This window comes from Peromyscus eremicus, chromosome 7, assembly GCF_949786415.1.
Source record: "Peromyscus eremicus chromosome 7, PerEre_H2_v1, whole genome shotgun sequence".
NCBI classification, from domain to species: domain Eukaryota; kingdom Metazoa; phylum Chordata; class Mammalia; order Rodentia; family Cricetidae; genus Peromyscus; species Peromyscus eremicus.
The window spans coordinates 43,562,874-43,580,090 of NC_081422.1; the positions used below are offsets into that span (position 1 = coordinate 43,562,874).

Consider the following 17,217-nt stretch of genomic DNA (forward strand, 5'->3'; position numbering starts at 1 on the left):
GCACACATGCACACACACAAACAAACACACACACACACCAGTGTAATTAAAAATAAAACCTTAAGGAGCTGGAGAGATGGCTCAGCAGTTAAGAGCACTTGCTGTTCTTGTGAAGGATCCAGGTTCAGTTCCCTGGATCCACATAGCAGCTCATAATAGCTCATAACTCCCATTTCTAGGAGGTCCTACACCTTTTTATGGCCACGTAGGGCACCAGACATTCATGTGTAGAGGCATTAATGCAAGCAGAATACCCACACACATATCTTTCAGTCACATATTTGAGAATATTATTTACTCTTCCTGGAGAAATCATAAATTATTTATGCCTGGCCTATGCCGTCAAACACATTCATGAATAATAAGAGTATGTGAGACTCTACAAAAGGAAGATTGGCCAGTTTTCCTAGGCTCTGGCCTTCTTTAATGTCTAATTTCGATTTCTGGATTTCTCTCACTCTCAGTTATGAAGCACTTTGTCTAAAAAGGCCAAAGAAAATAGTCCTGAGTACTAACCACCAGATGCTTTTTCAGTTGTAGTGTGGAACATGTCTTTTCCTTTAAGAAAGAACTAGGTTTATGAGCACAGCCTGACTGGGGCTGACAGCAGAACAGAACAGGGGCTGTCTGAAATGGTCCCATGTGGTGTGAGGCATCAGACTTCTAGCAGTTTTTATTGTTAGAGCCTTTTTTTAACCTTATAGATCCAGTAACCAACTAAATACTATATATCTTAGGGATAATGTAGATTTTCATGATGTAAGATTGAGATACGCTCTCACTATAGGTTGCCCCTAACTTACTCTGTAACCTAGGTGGGTCTCAAACTCTTGGTGACCTTTCTGCCTCAGCCTCCTGAGTGTTAGGATTACAGGTGGATATTAGCACACCTGAGTCTTCCATTGACTGCATGATAAGGTTTTTGTTAGCAGTTCTTACCATGTACCGTAAACTTGGGCAGTAGTGTTCCAGTGTCTTTGTCTCGTAGGTATGTGAAGTATGGCTCTGGCCCAGCTCGGTTCCCACTCCCTGACATGCTGAAATACGTTATTGAATTTGCCAGTACAAAGCCTGCCTCTGAAAGCTGTCAATCTCCAAGTGCTGAGCATGTGACATTACCACTTTCTTCAGTGCACTGCCCCGTTTCTGACCTCACATCCAAGGAAAGGTAATGGAAGGAGATTTCTTCATGGTTTGTGGTGTTTTCCAGTTTTATTTTTATTCCAACCATTTCCCATCTTTCACACCTGCTGAGCGCTCACCCCAGATAGCTCAAGGGGTGAGCTTTGTCTTCAGGGAAGGGTTTTGTCACTACCCCAAGAGGCTGTGTTCTGAGTACTTGTCTCCAGGATGCATGCTCCTGTTGCAGAGGCGTCTCACTGTCCACTGCCTGAATCAAACTCTTCAGGACTGCTTTGCTCTTAGCTAACTGCCCCGAAAGGCCTTTCTCAGAGCCCTGTCAGGCCCTGGTCTTCCAGGCATCTTGATCTAAGCTTCATCTGTGGTGAAGGAGACATGGCTGAAATAAACAGCAAGGAAAAAACCCTACTCATTAGCAGAGAGTTACCCAAGGAGGAAATGGCTAGAATTCTGAGGACAAACCTAGAGGAGCTGGGCTCGTGAAGACATAGGGAGGCCAAGCCAGGATCCTCTGACTATGCACATTCAGCCAGCAGTCTTTATAGCCTGAAGGTGCCAGCAGGTCATGGTACATTTGTCCCCCACAGAGAAAAGCTTATGTTAAAAACCCTTTTGTTAGCCAAGAGGTAATGGTGCATGCCTTTAATCCCAATACTTGGGAGGCAGATCTCTGTGAGTTTGAGACCAGCCTAGTCTACATCGAGTTCCAGGACAGACAGAGCCACACACAGAAACCCTGTCTCAAAAACAACAACAAAAGAAAAAAAAAAGAAAAGAAAGAAAGAAAACAAACAAACAAACAAAAAACCCCGAGTTGTTGAGACTAGAAAGAATGCTCAGCCATTAGGAGTGCATACTGCGTTTGCAGAAGACCCTCGTTCAGTTTGCAGCATCCACATCAGGCAGCTTTACTTTGGTGATATGAGTAGATAAATTTGCATTTACTTCTCTATTCCTGCAATAGGGCCTGGCTTATTTGGTGTAGGAATCAAATCCAATGTCTTGTGAATGTTAGGCAAGTGTTGTGCCAGCTGAGTGGTTTTTGTTGTTGTTTCTTTGTTTTGAGAACAGGATCTTACTGTGTAGCCCTTACAGGCTTTGAGCTTGAGCAGTGAGTGGTTCTCAGCCTGTGGGTTGTAACCCTTCATGGCATCAGATGACTCTTGCAGAGGAGTTGCCTAAGACCATCAGAAAACACAGATACTTACATTGTAATTTATAACAGTAGCAAAGTTACACTTATGAAGTAGCACTGAAATTAATTTTATGGTTGGGGGTCACTGCAACATGAGGAACTGTGTTAGAGAGTTGCAGCATTAGAAGGCTGAGAACCACTGAGTCTGAGATTTTCCTGCCCTTGTTTCATTTCTTGGGTGCTGGGGTTATAGGCATGAACTTAACACTGTTCCAGCTTAGTTCTGTTAAATGTTCCTCTTGTAATTGGTCACATGGGAGTAGCACTAATGTCAGCCTCATGACCAAGCTGTGTGAAATGGGATGCTTCATACAAGAAAAAGTTTCCTTTTCTATGTGTAGATTTAGACAGGGCCTCAGCATGTAGCTTATGTTGGCCTTGTAATTGAGATCCTCCTGCCTCAGCCTCACTGTTGCTAGGAGTCACGTGTCTCTAACTGCTTTCACTAAATAGTAGCTGTACCTGTCATAGGGTGGCTGGTTTTCCGAAATGCAGTAGTCTAGGTCAAGTTGATTTCTTCCTTCTCTTTTGAGAAAGGCTCTTCACTATACCACATGGACTCAGTCATGGCAGTCCTGTGTTAGCCTCCAAGGGGTGAGAGTACAGGTTTCTGCCCCCATGTCCAGCCCAACTTGCGTTTTCGGTATGACAGAATGAGTGTCGTCTTTTGTCTTCCCTTAGTTCAAGTCAAGAAAGCTGTTCTCAAGATGCTGAAGGCACTTTTTCCTCTCCTGAAGATGCTCTGCCCAAGTCTGATGTAATGAATGGGCTGTTTACCTCTCCCCACTCCTCTGTGGGAATGCCTGCACCCCCAGCTCCTCGGACAGTCACAGATGAGGAGATGAACTTTGTTAAGACCTGTCTTCAGAGGTGGCGGAGTGAGATTGAACAGGATATACAAGGTTGGTGCTCTGAGAACTTGTCAGCCACTCCTTATTTTTCCTGGCTGTTTGGAAGCTAAGCACCCTGGGTATTATGCTGTCAGGCCTGGCGACTGACTTGCATTTCACCTGCCTTGTAGGCTTGGTCCTGTGGAATTCTGCCTCTCAAATTGCCCCCCCCCCCAAAAAAAAAATTTCTGGCCATTCTAAAAGTTTTACAATCATGGGAACCTTTGCTGAGATCAAGCAGTATGTGTTCCTCCCCTCCCTTCTCTCCTGCTCTTGCCCTACCCCTCTGAGGCAGGGTCTCAGAACTGACCTTGAGTTCATACGCTCTTTCTGCTTCCAGCTCTGGAATGTTGGAATAATCAACGTGTACTTCTATGCTGGCTTAGTTTGTTTAAATGTGAAGTTTGAAATTGGTACTAAAGGGGATAGTAACAGTGTTCGCCTCATAACAAGGCTTTGTTAAATGAAAGTTTGCTTTAATATCTTTCTTGCTATTTTTAAAGATAAGGTCTCTCTTTTATCACCCAGGCTTGTCTCAAACTCACGATCCTCCTGCTTCAGCTTCCCCAGTGTGGGGACAGTGCCCACAGCTGTGGGCATCTTGACAAGACTGCTGCTTCCTAAACAGCAGCTGCCCGTGCTCTACTCTTGCTTGCCCTACCTCCAGGGCTCAGACAAGATAGGCATGTCCTTTGCCGCTGAGCCCAGGTTTCTCCTCTGATTGCTGTTATACTTCCTCTGAACTCTTGCTTCAGGTCATGCAACTTTTTCCTAAATCGAGACAATTTCTTTAAGAAATTTCAGTGTTAGACCTCAGTGTAATTACATGGAATTAAAAGCCTTCATAACCGGAAGCACTTGTCACTTCCGCCTGTACCACGTGCTGCCTTGTGCTTCCTGGCAGGAAGTAGAGGTCTTTAGAATGGGACGCAGAGAAGCAGTGTGCACATGGCTGGTTATGGCTGGTGGGCCCTGCACGCAGGTGCACTAACAGAGTTTTTCTTTCTTAACAGATTTAAAGAATTGTATCTCGAGCACCACCCAGGCTATTGAGCAGATGTACTGTGATCCTCTTCTTCATCAGGTAGAATTAAAAGTCATGGAAAACAGGCTGGTGCTAATGACAGAACATAATACCACAAGGAAAGAACTATATGGGTATCTCCCTAAGACAGAAGCATATTGTTCTTTTACATCAAGTTGAAGGATTCAGAGTGTCTTCTATGTGCACTGAAACCTAAAACATCCTTTTTTGGATTCTACCATGTGGTATTTTTCCGTATAATGGAAAGATTTGCTGTGAGTGGCTAGAGAGATGGCTTGGCAGTTAGGAGTACATGCTGTTCTTGCAGAGGACCCAAGTTCAGTTCCCAAAACCACCTATAAGTCCCAATTCTAGGGAGATTCAATACCTCTGACCTCTGTGGGCACCTGAACTCACATGTGCATACTCACATGCATGTGCACACACATAGTTTTAAAAAAAAAAGACAATCTTAAAAACAAGGTTGCTGTTAAATATTAATAAAAATGGTTTCCAAGTGATAACCGAAGCAGTGCAGGGGAAACTGATGAAAGACCAATTCTGCATCTCCAGAGTACTGCGAGGCACCCTTAGTAGGGTCCTAATGCTTGATTGCTCTGGTAACTGGAAACTCCAAAAGGGAGCCATTCAGACAGAAATCTTACCGTCGGCACTGCCATGGATATGGCAGTACAGAGACAGCTCTGTGACCAACTCATGGCACAATGGCACAGCTCTGCTCCCAGCAGGGCAGTAAGCGTGGTTGTGGTGTGGAATAGGAACAGACCGTGCGACTCTTGGCTTGCCCTCTTGTCCCTTGTGCTGTTTCAAAAACAATCTGCACCTGAATGAAAGCATAGTAGGGTACTGAGCAGAACTTAAGGCTGAAATGAAAGAGCCTCCAGAAGGGTCTGGTTTAACTCTCTTATTTTTTAAGATTTATTTACTTACTGTGTATACGGTGTTCTGCCTGTATATATGCCTGTACACCAGAAGAGGGCACCAGATCTCATTATAGATGGTTGTGAACCACCACGTGGTTGCTTGGAATTGAACTCAGGACCTCTGAGCCATCTCTTCAGCCCTTAACTCTCTTATTTTAAGAGCTGTGGGATTGATAGTTTCCAAGGTTGTATTTTTATTGGTCTATCCTGAAGTAGTAAAATGCTTAATGTGAATTAGTGTGTCATTTCCCTTCTACCCGGTAGCTGGGGATGTTTTGAATTCTAGTAACATAAACATCATCAGATTCCTTCACTCAGCCTGAGAACCTTCCTTTCTGTTTTGCAGGTGCCTTATCGTTTACATGCAGTTCTTGTTCACGAAGGACAAGCCAATGCTGGACACTACTGGGCTTATATCTATAACCAGCCTCGGCAAATCTGGCTCAAATATAATGATATCTCTGTCACTGAGTCTTCCTGGGAGGAACTTGAAAGAGATTCTTATGGGGGCCTGAGAAATGTCAGTGCGTACTGCTTGATGTATATAAATGACAAGCTACCCCACTTCAATGCAGGTAAAAATGGCTGACTAGAATCCACAGTTAAGGGGAAATCTAGTCCTTGGGGGGAAAACAGTCTCATACTTACATTGAAAACATTTAAACTACAATTTATTTTTATGTAAAATGTTTTTAAAACATAAAAATTGTAGCCGGGCGGTGGTGGCGCACGCCTCTAATCCCAGCACTCGGGAGGCAGAGGCAGGCATAGGATCTTTGTGAGTTCAAGGCCAGCCTGGGCTACAGAGTGAGTTCCAGGAAAGGCGCAAAGCTACACAGAGAAACCCCGTCTCAAAAAAAAAAAAAAAAAAAGAGAGAGAAAATAGGTTTACTTTTTTCTACTTCTGCTTTGACCATCAACCCGACTCCCCAGCAAGTCCACACTGTGATGTTTCTATGTCATCCTCAAGACATCTTCTCTGTATACGTAGATTTTATGTATCTATTTTCCTTCCCCATTTTTTCCTCCCACTGAGGTATTTTTCTATTCACTTCTACCCATTTTTTTATTAATTGGGAATTTAGCAAACTTACTTTTTCATAAATAGAACTTCCTTAAGTGGGTGTGCTGGCTCGGGCCTGTAATCTCAGCATCCAAGAGGTAAGGCGGGAGGATTACAGGGCCAGCCTGGACTTTAAAGTAGGACCTGCCTCAAAAAGTCAGAAAACAACCGCATATATTGATGGTGTAAAGCCATAAACAGTGGCTGTGGGAACTGTGGAGGATTGCGATGGCTCTTGGTTGTCCGTGAGTTCTTTGTTACTGCCTACCTGTCTCTTTCGTGGAGTACATGGAGGGCGGGGCTTTAGGTTGTGTAGAGTGCTTGCCTGGTGTGCGTGAAGCCCTGGGTTTGATCCCCAGCACTTTGTAAAAAAAACTCTGGTTGTGCATGCTTGTAATCTAGCACTCAGGTGGGAGTGACAGGATCAGGTGTTCAAGGCCAGCCTAGGCTATAAAAGAGCCTGACTCAGAAGGAGCAAGTGGACTTTGCACTTGCTTCATGAAAAGGCTAGTGGCAGCTAACAAGGATTTTGCTCTTCTGTTGTAGAGTCTTTATTGGTTTTGATAACAGAGTTAGAATTCAATGTGTCCTTGGTATTTCTGCCATTTTTTTTTATTAAAATTCTTAATGATTCTTAATTATGCACCATTTATCCAATATTTCATCTTGATTTCTGATAGCACATAATTGTGTGGAATTTGAGGAAGTATAAGTACTTGACTCTTTCTTTTTTTCATTTCTTTTTCTTATTGAGATGGGCCTGCCTTTGCCTCCAAAGTGCACTCAGATCAGTACCTTGAAATTCTTACTCAACTGATTAAAATAGGTGAAAGTTCTTTGGTCTTTCTAGATAGTGGCTCATCTAGCCTGTTCTGCCTCCCTGGCTCCTGCACCTCCTGCCTTCCCTCTCTGGTGCTGTGCTGAGATTATAGTTGGGTGCCACCAGGCTCAGCTAGGACATTCGTCCCAGGCTCAGATGCAGTAGTTAAATTGATACAACTGTTACTTTAAAATTTCTTTTTCTTTTCATTTTTTTTAAAAGATTAAAAAAAAAAAATTTTTGTGTATGTGCCCGTGATTATGTGTGTTTGTGCACCTCTGTATGCAGGTACCTGTAACTCCAGGTACCCTGGAACTGGAGGTACAGGTGGTTATGAGCCATCCTACATGGATGCTGAGAACTGGACTTGGTTCTTCACGAGAGCAGCACACACTCTGAACCACTGAACCATCTCTCCAACCCCCTAGCTTAAGATTCTATCACATCCAAACCTGGGTCCTGTGCAGGAGCAGCCAGTACTAGCTGAGCTGTCTCTGCAGCCCCAGGAGACACATACCCAGCACCTGCCTCCTGGTGCTTCCTCGGGGTTCCTGATGGGTTGTGCTTGTTAGCCTCATTGTCTGAGTTTTGATAGAATTACATGAGTAAGTAGGAGTGTACATGTTTGTATGTATGTCTATTTAGAGAGAGACAAGAGAAAAGCTGAAGTGTGCTGCCCTTCCTTCTGTGAAGGGCTTTTTGGTTTCTTTCTGGATGGCACTCCACTTTAACTGCTTTCCCCAGAGGCAGCTCCTAATGAAGCTGATCAAATGGCAGGAGAGGTAGAAGCCCTGTCTGTGGAACTCAGGCAGTACATTCAGGAAGACAACTGGAGGTTTGAGCAAGAGGTGGAGGAGTGGGAAGAAGAGCAGTCCTGTAAGATCCCACAGATGGAGTCCTCCCCAAACTCCTCATCACAGGATTTCTCCACATCTCAAGGTATGCAAGGAAGGCACTCTCCCAGGTCTAGTCAGGTCCTTGTGTACTCCAGCCAGCCCCGGATACTCAGGGACATGGTGATGCCTCTCTTCACAGTGGGTTTCTTTTATTTTTAATTTTTAATTTTTCTTTAATGGAAGGGGTAGGAAAGCACATGCCATACATAGCACATGAGTTAAAATCAGGGGACAACTTGTGGGAGCCAGTTCTCTTGTGGGTCGCATTCTCTTGTGGGTCGCAAGGATCAAACTCAGGTCATCAGGCTCGGCAATAAGCACCTTTACCCACTGAGCCGTTTCTGGCCCAACAGTGGCCTTCATTTATAGTTGTTATCACACAATGTGATAGAATCATTGTGCCTTTAGAAGGTGCTTTCTGACAAGCAGAAATAATGCAAGAAAGGCTTATTCCCCAGGTTGTAGGAGAAATGATGACAGGATTAAAAGTTAGACTTCATGAAATCTCTTCTCTGTAAGAGATCTTCCTAAGAAATGGTTGATGGAAGGAAACATCTGTGGTGTGCAAAAGTAGGAAAAGTCAAGCACAGTAATTTTAGTAGACCTTCAAGGGTTGTAGATGTAACCAACCGTCTTATTAAATAAGAAACACAGAACCAATGCAAAGAAGAAAGCCAAGAGGTCAGAGCTAAGAGCTAAAACCTTACCCTTCCTCCTGCGGTGGTCCTACCTCTCTGAAAGAGAACTAATTCCTGTGTTAAAGTCTTTATATAGACTTTCTGTTCTGCCTTCTCATTGGTTGTAAACCCAACCATATGACCGCCTCGTCACTGCCTGTCTGTATAGACCTATGGTTGATATTGAGATTAAAGGCATGTGTATCCAATGCTGGCTGTATACCTGAACACACAGAGACTTACCTAGTTCTGCCTACCAAGTGCTGGGATTACAAGCGTACACCACCACCGCCTGGCTTTCCTATGGCTTGCTAATAGCTCTGACCCTCGGGCAACTTTATTTATTAACATACAAATAACATTTTAATACAAATAAAATATCACCATAAAGGGTCCTTAATGTGGAGTAGCTGTTTGTTGTCACAGTTTCTAGGGACGTTTACATGGGCTTTGAAAAGGGTGTGCTGGGACTGTATATGGAACCATGTGTTCCTCCTGCTTGCCTCTTTTCAGAGTGTTCAGAGCATTATTCATCAGATGTGACACCTGTGTGATTCTTTGTTTGGTCAGAGTCTCCAGCAGCCTCCTCTCATGGCGTTCGATGCTTGTCCTCTGAACATGCTGTAATTGCAAAGGAGCAGACTGCCCAAGCTATTGCAAACACAGCCCATGCCTACGAGAAGAGCGGTGTAGAAGCAGCCTTGAGTGAGGTGAGACTGAGTGGGGTGAGACAGAGGGAGTGGCCTTCTTGCAAGAGGGTCTGGCTTTTGATACCAACTGCCAGCTTCCTGTCCTTTCTGTTATTCCGTGTCTGCCGATTTTAACGCCCCCTCTTTATTTCTTCCTGTTCCCCATTGTTGTTCTTATTCTTTCTCTCCATTCTGCTGCCACAGCTTAAGGAAGCTGAACCCGAGAAGCCCAAACCCCAGGAAACAAACCTTGCAGAGCAGTCAGAGCAGACCCCAGAGGCCAGTGACACAGAGGCTGCTACCCCACCTAACTCTGAGGTCTCTGAAGTCGAGATTCCCAGTGTGGGAAGGATTCTGGTTAGATCTGATGCAGATGGATATGATGAGGAGGTACAGAGACGAGTGCAGGGTAGCTGTGTGTTGTCTTTCAGAAGGTGTCTGTCACGAGCTAATGTTTTCTCACTGAAACGAGTAACAGGCATGGAGGCCTGTCTGCTTTCGACCTTAGTTGCCGTTTTTGAGGAGGCACCAGAAACCCATTCCTGCTGTGCACTGTTGGCATGCGTGTGTGCATGTGTGTGTATGTACACCCAGGCTTTTGTTGAGGAGGGACTGCCGCAAAGCCTAGGTGGCCTGGGGAGATTATTTCCATTTGGTATTGTCGACAGAAATATGTTTACCTTCTGGAGACAGTTTGTTTTTGATGGTAGTCCATTATTTTGCCTTCCAAGTAGAATTTTTCCAGTTGCTCAGTGAGTAAAACAAATGTGGATTAAAGTTCTGAGTTCAGCAAGCAGCTGTTTCTCATGGTCTGTCTCCCTTTTTGTTGCACTGCACACAAATAGTCATTAATCCTGTCTCAGGTTTCTGTCTTTGGCTGTGGGTATATATTTTTTATTTATGGAAATTTGCAGCTATTTAATATATACCTTTACCTTTATACCTTCATTTAGGGAGCTAAGTTGGAATGCGGACCATATAGCTGAGCTTACTCTTCAGCAGTGCCCCAGTGGAAATGTTTTTTGGACATCTTTGTTTGTCTTGCAGAATTAGAATGTGCATGTAGAGGGACAGCTTGTCATAGGCATCATCACAAGAACAGCCAAGACTGTGCATGCATCTAGAATGGGCTGTGAAATTTGATCCGCAGCCTGTGCTGGCCAAGGAGACAGTACTCTGCTTCTCATCAGCAACCTGTTCACCTCTCTTCATGCATCTCCTTTTGAACCTGTCTGCTCTCCTTTTTTCCCTGTCTGTGCCCTCTGTGGTAGGTGATGCTGAGCCCTGCCATGCAAGGGGTCATCTTGGCCATAGCTAAAGCACGCCAGACCTTTGACCGAGACGGGTCTGAAGCAGGGCTTATTAAGGTACTCTCGTTTTAACATTTTAATCCTCATGACCCGGGGATATTTCCATAAGACAGTGGGAAATGGTGTTAAGTTGGTCTGTGCTGGGGAGATTGCTCACTCAGAAGGATCTAAATTTGATCTCCAGAACCTACATTAACAAAAAATTCTACAGGGCTGGTGAGATGTCCCAGCACATACTGCACTTGCAGAAAACCCAAGTTTGGTTCCCAGTATCCCACACTGAGCAGCCCACACTCTCCATCACTCAGGCTTTAGAGGGTCTGACACTCCTCTGGCTTCTATGGGTACCAGACATATATGCTCCCTGCCCCATACATATACACACGTAACTAGGCATGGTATAGTGCATGTTTATAATCTCGGTACTGCAAAGGTAGAAAGAGGAAGATCCCTGAGGCTTGCTGGCCAGCCAACACAGTTTACTTGGTCATTCTAAGGCCAGTAAGAGATCTTGTTCCCCCAAAATATGGTGGAGCAGCACATGGTGGCATGGGCCTTCAATCCCAGCATTTGGAGACAGAGGCAGGCAGATCTCTGAGTTCAAGACTCATCTGGGCTGCATAGTAAGTCACCAGCCAGCCAGGGCTACACAGTGAGACCCTCTTTCAACCTCCCATTCCCCCTCCCCAAAATGTGTGTTGGTTAGAATCTGAAGAATGATACTCAAGGTTGCCCTTTGTTCTCCACACATGTGCAGTCTAGTACATAGAAATACAGTATCCTGTGTTAAAGTGAAACATGACACTGTCCTTCCTGTCCAGCTGGTGAGCAAGCCGTCCCACAAAGCTTTGAATCCAACCCACAGGGATGATGAGGTTGTTAAACGTTCACTGATGTCACAAACTCTGAGAGACTGCCTTTGTAATCTGGGAACCTTCATTTAAAAAAAAAGGTCATACTATTTAAAGTATTTTAAATTTGAATAAAATTACATTTGGGTGGATTTTCAAAAAATTTAAACTAAATGCTTGTGTTTTTAAGAACTTGATGAGAGCCAGGCATGGTGGCACATACCTGTAATCCTAGCACTTGGGAGGTACAACCAAGAGGATGGCCACAAGTTCAAGGCCAGCCTGGTCTATATAGTGAAGTCTAGGGTAGCTTGGACTACAGAATGAGACACTATCTCCACAAAAACAACCAAAACTTGATGAGGAAAATTAGTTTATTTTTTTTTGAGTATAGTTATTTCTCTAGTACCAGGATTTGAAGGAGTTGTGATATGCCAACAATTCACATATTGCATAGTTGCTTATGTAATTTCTCCACAAGACTTCTTGAACCTAATATGGAGTAATGAGAGGGCCTCTGGCATTTTGGAGTCAGTTTCTGTGTGTGTGCTCAAGTCCACAGTGTTCCCTTCTCCACTCCCCCATTCTCTTTCTAACAGGCATTTCATGAGGAATACTCCAGACTCTATCAGCTTGCCAAAGAGACCCCCACCTCTCACAGTGACCCTCGCCTTCAGCATGTCCTTGTCTACTTTTTCCAAAATGAAGCACCCAAAAGGGTAGTAGAACGGACCCTTCTGGAACAGTTTGCGGATAGAAACCTTAGCTATGACGAGAGGTGAGAATACCATGTCTGTTCCTGCACGGGGTGTCACTGGGCAAGTTTCTCCAATTCGGAGGTGCTGCCTTGCACACTGCCAATGCTTTCTGAACTCTGTCCCACACAGATCTATCAGTATCATGAAGGTGGCTCAGGCCAAACTGATGGAAATTGGTCCAGATGATATGAACATGGAAGAGTATAAGGTAAGTTTGCTTGCTTTGATTTTTTAATTTTTCCCAAAACATTAATTCTGGAGCCCAGTGGTACTGGAGGTAAAACGAACAATTTTCTGTTACCAGACTAGATCCCTAATAACAAAACTTGCAGAGGGGGGGAAAAAGAAGCTGAGTGTGGTAGCACACACCTTTAATCCCAGCACTAAGGAGGCAGAGGCAGTGGTTCTCTGAGTTCAAGGACAGCCTGGTCTACAGATTGAGAGGCAGAATATGAATAAAGATCGTGTCTTAGCATCAGAATCCCCGTCTGTCTGTTGTCAGTCTTCTGTTAGACTGTCTGCACTTATCTCCTAAGGGCCTTTTGATCCTTGTCCTCGGCAATGCTGTTCTGGTCATCGTGGTTGTGTGTGTGTTGATATGGGTGTGTAAGGGAGTCATTTCCAAGTGTGCAGTAAAATACGTGGAACTACAGATTAAATTCAAAAACAAAAACAAGAAACCTCTTCTGTGTACAAAAGCACACTGTGCCAGAGTTGTGTTGTCCACACTTGCTGAGCTGGCAGTGGTTTGTGTGGCTTGGGTAGTCTTGTGCTCTCTTCTTCCCCCTGTCCAGTGTTCATGTCCCTACTCAGAAGTGTCATTTGTATAAGTCAGAGCCGAATGACTTTGAGGGTTGTGTTAGGATTGGGAGGGTTTACAAACTGCTTAGGTGAAGTAAAATGGTCTACTGATCCTCAGCAGAAGGAATGAGACACGGCAAGTTAAGGTCAGTGTTGTAAACTTCGTATTCTAAAGTCTAGGTGAGGCTCGGGTTTGTCATGTAGCTGAGGGTGACTCTGACCCTCGCCTTCTTGACTCTTCTGCCTCCATCTTTCCTGTGCTGGGTCTACAGGCATGCATGCACGTCCATGCTCAGCTTTCAATCCACTGCCCCCCACCCCCACCCCCTACCCCCCGCAAAAGTTTGTGTGTTTTTGTAGTTGGCCCCATTTGCTGAGTAAATGCTTGTCCTGAGATGAGTCATTAATGGTGGTCTTCCCTTTGCAGAGGTGGCATGAAGATTACAGCTTGTTCCGAAAGGTGTCTGTCTACCTCCTAACAGGCCTAGAACTCTTTCAAAAAGGAAAGTATGTTGGCCTTTTCTTTTGCTGACATTGCTAGTGAGAACACTGATGCCCACCAGGGATAATCAGAAGTCACCACAAGTTCCCCCCTCTGTCATATACCCCAGCCACCTCCATGCTCAGCCTTGCTCTACACATCCATCGCCCCCCCCCCCCACTTTTTTTTTTTTTTTTTTTTGGGTCCTTCACGTAGTAATGGGTTTATTATTGAGGAGAGAATGTTATACTGGGTTCCCTTCATGACTGGCAAGTGAAGTTTTGATTGACATGGGCCACAGTGAATAGCTAGTCCCTTTCTTTGTATTAGAGGTAGAGAAAACCTGAGGCCTGAAGATGTTTCCTCATTTGCCTTCCCTTTCTTGGCCAGTATACAGAAGGCTGAGGTTCCATGTGGTCTTTGATCCCCAGGCTTTTCCCAGTACACCATATTATAGCCAAATATATTCTCATTGCAGAAAAGTGAGAGCTAAGCCCTAGGTTTTGGTGAAAGAGAGCTTAGCTGTGGCTTTTCTCCCGTTTTCTAGGTACCAGGAAGCACTGTCCTATCTGGTGTATGCCTACCAGAGCAATGCTGCCCTGCTGATGAAGGGGCCCCGCAGGGGTGTGAAGGAGTCTGTAATCGCGTTGTACCGCAGAAAATGCCTTCTGGTTTGTACCACTTACAAAACCTTCATCTCTCCTCCCTCCCGGCCTCCCTCCTCTTGTCTTGCTCTCTCACTGTATCGTTCCTTTCCCACCCCTGACAAGTTGAACAAGCCATGCCATGTCTCTGCCCTTCTTATGTACCTGCATTAAAGCTTTTAGCATATTTCCCCCACTAGGTATGAGTTTATTAAGCACAGAGCCTTCTTCTGGTCAGCTGTTTCCTCTAAGCCCACCACATACTGAGCCACAGTGAATGCATGGAAAGAATGGGATGTTTCCCAGGGTCACCTAGCCCATGAGTTTTCGGGACAGATACTCCGGTCGTATGAAGGGTCACAGGATGTAAGAGTAGTCTTGCCAACCTTGTCGCCTTCCCTCCTTGGCATTGGGCACTGTAGGGAAAGGCAGGTGCAATCCTGTCAGCCTGCCCGGGAGTGTCTGCCATGCTAGTTCTTCATGGAAGTGTCAAGAGACAGCCGGTTTAGAGATCGTCCCTGTATGTTCATTTCTCCAGATGTCCTTGGTGGGTTTATCCTTCCTCAGCATCCTCATTTTCTGATAATTCTTGGTGTGGCAGGGCTGGCTACTTTGCTGACTGTCCTCGCCCCTTCCTTGCTGCTGCCGTACTAGGGATGATTTAGGCTTCCTGTCCCCGGCTCTCAACCTCTGTGTATCAGAGTCCCATAGCCAGGGCCTTCAGACCAGTTTGGGGAACAGTCTGGGTTTCAGTCTTCTGTGCGTGGGTCTAGTGGTCAGTGAAAGTTGAGGACCACTAAATAAATAGGTCTTTGGGTAGAAACAGATGTCAGATATGACCTTGACTTGTAAGTTTAGGCCAGCGAGTCACAAGTTTGGGTGCGTTCGAATCTTTACAGGAGTTGCTATAAAGTCCCAGGGCCCAGGTCACCTACATCCTAATCCTAACTATGTCAGCACTTCTGGGGTGGGAACCAATGTCCTCCACGTCAGTTAGGTGATTTTGGTGTGACCATTGGCTTAGATTCCTACTAAGTTGACACTCTCCCAAGCGTTCTCCCCTTCTCTGCCTTTTATCTGTAGGAGCTGAATGCCAAGGCTGCTTCTCTGTTTGAAACAAATGATGACCACTCTGTAACAGAGGGCATTAATGTGATGAACGAGTTGATCATTCCCTGTATCCACCTGATCATTAATAATGACATCTCCAAGGATGACTTGGATGCCATTGAGGTCATGAGGAACCACTGGTGCTCTTACCTGGGGAAGGACATTGCAGGTATGTCCCTGGCACTGCTTAGCATGTCTGTGACTTGGTGTATCTGAGAACTCTTTAGTGTCACTGGTTGTTGAAGCCTTTTAGGGGATCAGAAGCCCTAACATCTTCAGTAAGATACGTGGATGTGCTCCTTGGAAAGAGAGTCTGTGAGTTTGGCCTCTACTCCTTTCCACCTCCTTGTTTCAGCCAGTTAGTTCATTGCTGAAGCCACTCCAGGGTCAGCTAGCAAGTCCGGTAGAGCTGTGACTGACTTTGTCGTCACTTTTTAATTTTTTGCAGTGCTTGGAACTAAACCCAGGGCCATGCTGAGCAAGCACCTTGCTGCCTTGCTATACTCCAGCCAAAGCCCTGTTTTAAAACAGTCAGCGCTCTGTAGGAACGGTAGTCTTCTGTTATTTTTCCAACTGCTAAATTCTGTATTTTCATAGTTTAAAAATTTTATGTATATAAAATGTTTTTGTTTTGTTTTGTGACAAGGTTTCTCTCTGTTGTTTTGGTGCCTGCCTGGGTCTCGCTCTGTAGACCAGGCTGTCCTCGAAACTCAACAGAGATCCTCCTGGCTATGCCTCCCAAGTGCTAGGAATAAAGGTGTGCACCACCACTGCCCGGCCAAAAATCAAAATATATTTATGCAGAATATGATTATCTGATGGCTCTTTAAATTTCTTGAGGTTTGAAGTTATAGTATATAAGAATATTATTAACTGATTACTTCAGTATCTTGAGAGATGCTAAAGCTAGTATTTTGTAGGTGGGTTCAGTTGACTTGAAAGGTGTATACTCTGATAGGAATCCTTCTTGTTCATTTCCACTCGTGTAAAGATAGCCTAATGACTTGTAGTATACGGGATTTATTGCTAAATCTTGTAATAAACGATTGCTGTTATTTTGTCTGTTTTTCTTTAGACCACGTGTGATCTATAGTTTTGCTTAATTCTCTATGGACACTAGTATATTTAAGCACTTGAAAGACAATAGCATCATTGTGTCTGTGGTTCAGAGCATGACATCCACTTTCTCAAGTTTTAAGATGATGATTATTAAGAAGACACAACCATGATGGCAAAATAGCTTTACTACTTGGCCAGTAGGTCTTTGCTTCTGACTGGCCTGACCTAAAGCAGGGCTTTTAGGTCACTCGCACCTCCTTTTTACCCATGGAACTGTCGTTTGATTGATTTTGTTCTGAGTTAGCATCTCACTATGTTGTTCTAGCTGGCATGAAGCTCACTTTTTTGTTTGTTTGTTTTTATTCTTATTTATTTATTTATTTATTTATTTATTTATTTATTTATTTATTTATTTATTTGGTGTTTCGAGACAGGGTTTCTCTGTGTAGCTTTGTGCCTTTCCTGGATCTCATTCTGTAGACCAGGCTGGCCTCGAACTCACAAAGATCTGCCTGCCTCTGCCTCCCGAGTGCTGGGATTAAAGGCATGCACCACCACCGCCCAGCGAAACTCACTTTGTAAACCAGACTGGCCTCAAACGCAAAAGAGATCTGCCTACCTCTGCCTCCTGAAACCTGGGATTAAAGGCATGTTCTACCATGCCAAGCTACTTAAAAAACATTTTCATTTATTATTATTATTATTGGGTGTATATGGGGGGGTGCGTGTGCCCTAGCACATGTGTGTAACTCAGAACAGCTTTGTGGAGTTTGTCCTCTCTTTTCATCTTGACCTGGGTTCTGGGTACTAAACTCAAGGCTCTAGGCTTGTGCAGCAAGCACTTTACTCTCTGAGCTGTCTCACT

The 17,217-nt window shown here is 44.6% G+C and overlaps 1 protein-coding gene across 3 annotated transcripts in view; it reads left to right on the forward strand.

The window, feature by feature from the left end:
* Window positions 1–17,217, forward strand: part of Usp28 (ubiquitin specific peptidase 28) — a 62,119-nt gene that overhangs the window by 42,843 nt on the left and 2,059 nt on the right. For 2 of the 3 annotated variants that reach the window (XM_059267816.1, XM_059267817.1), the window contains exons 13-23: window positions 989–1,168; window positions 3,017–3,237; window positions 4,239–4,309; window positions 5,540–5,768; window positions 7,821–8,015; window positions 9,220–9,359; window positions 12,099–12,277; window positions 12,387–12,465; window positions 13,486–13,565; window positions 14,087–14,210; window positions 15,267–15,462. In XM_059267816.1, coding sequence (XP_059123799.1) covers window positions 989–1,168; window positions 3,017–3,237; window positions 4,239–4,309; window positions 5,540–5,768; window positions 7,821–8,015; window positions 9,220–9,359; window positions 12,099–12,277; window positions 12,387–12,465; window positions 13,486–13,565; window positions 14,087–14,210; window positions 15,267–15,462 — 1,694 coding nt within the window. Of the gene's footprint in view, window positions 1–988; window positions 1,169–3,016; window positions 3,238–4,238; window positions 4,310–5,539; window positions 5,769–7,820; window positions 8,016–9,219; window positions 9,360–9,542; window positions 9,729–10,609; window positions 10,706–12,098; window positions 12,278–12,386; window positions 12,466–13,485; window positions 13,566–14,086; window positions 14,211–15,266; window positions 15,463–17,217 lie in introns of all 3 variants that reach the window. The other variant, XM_059267818.1, reaches the window with a different exon arrangement.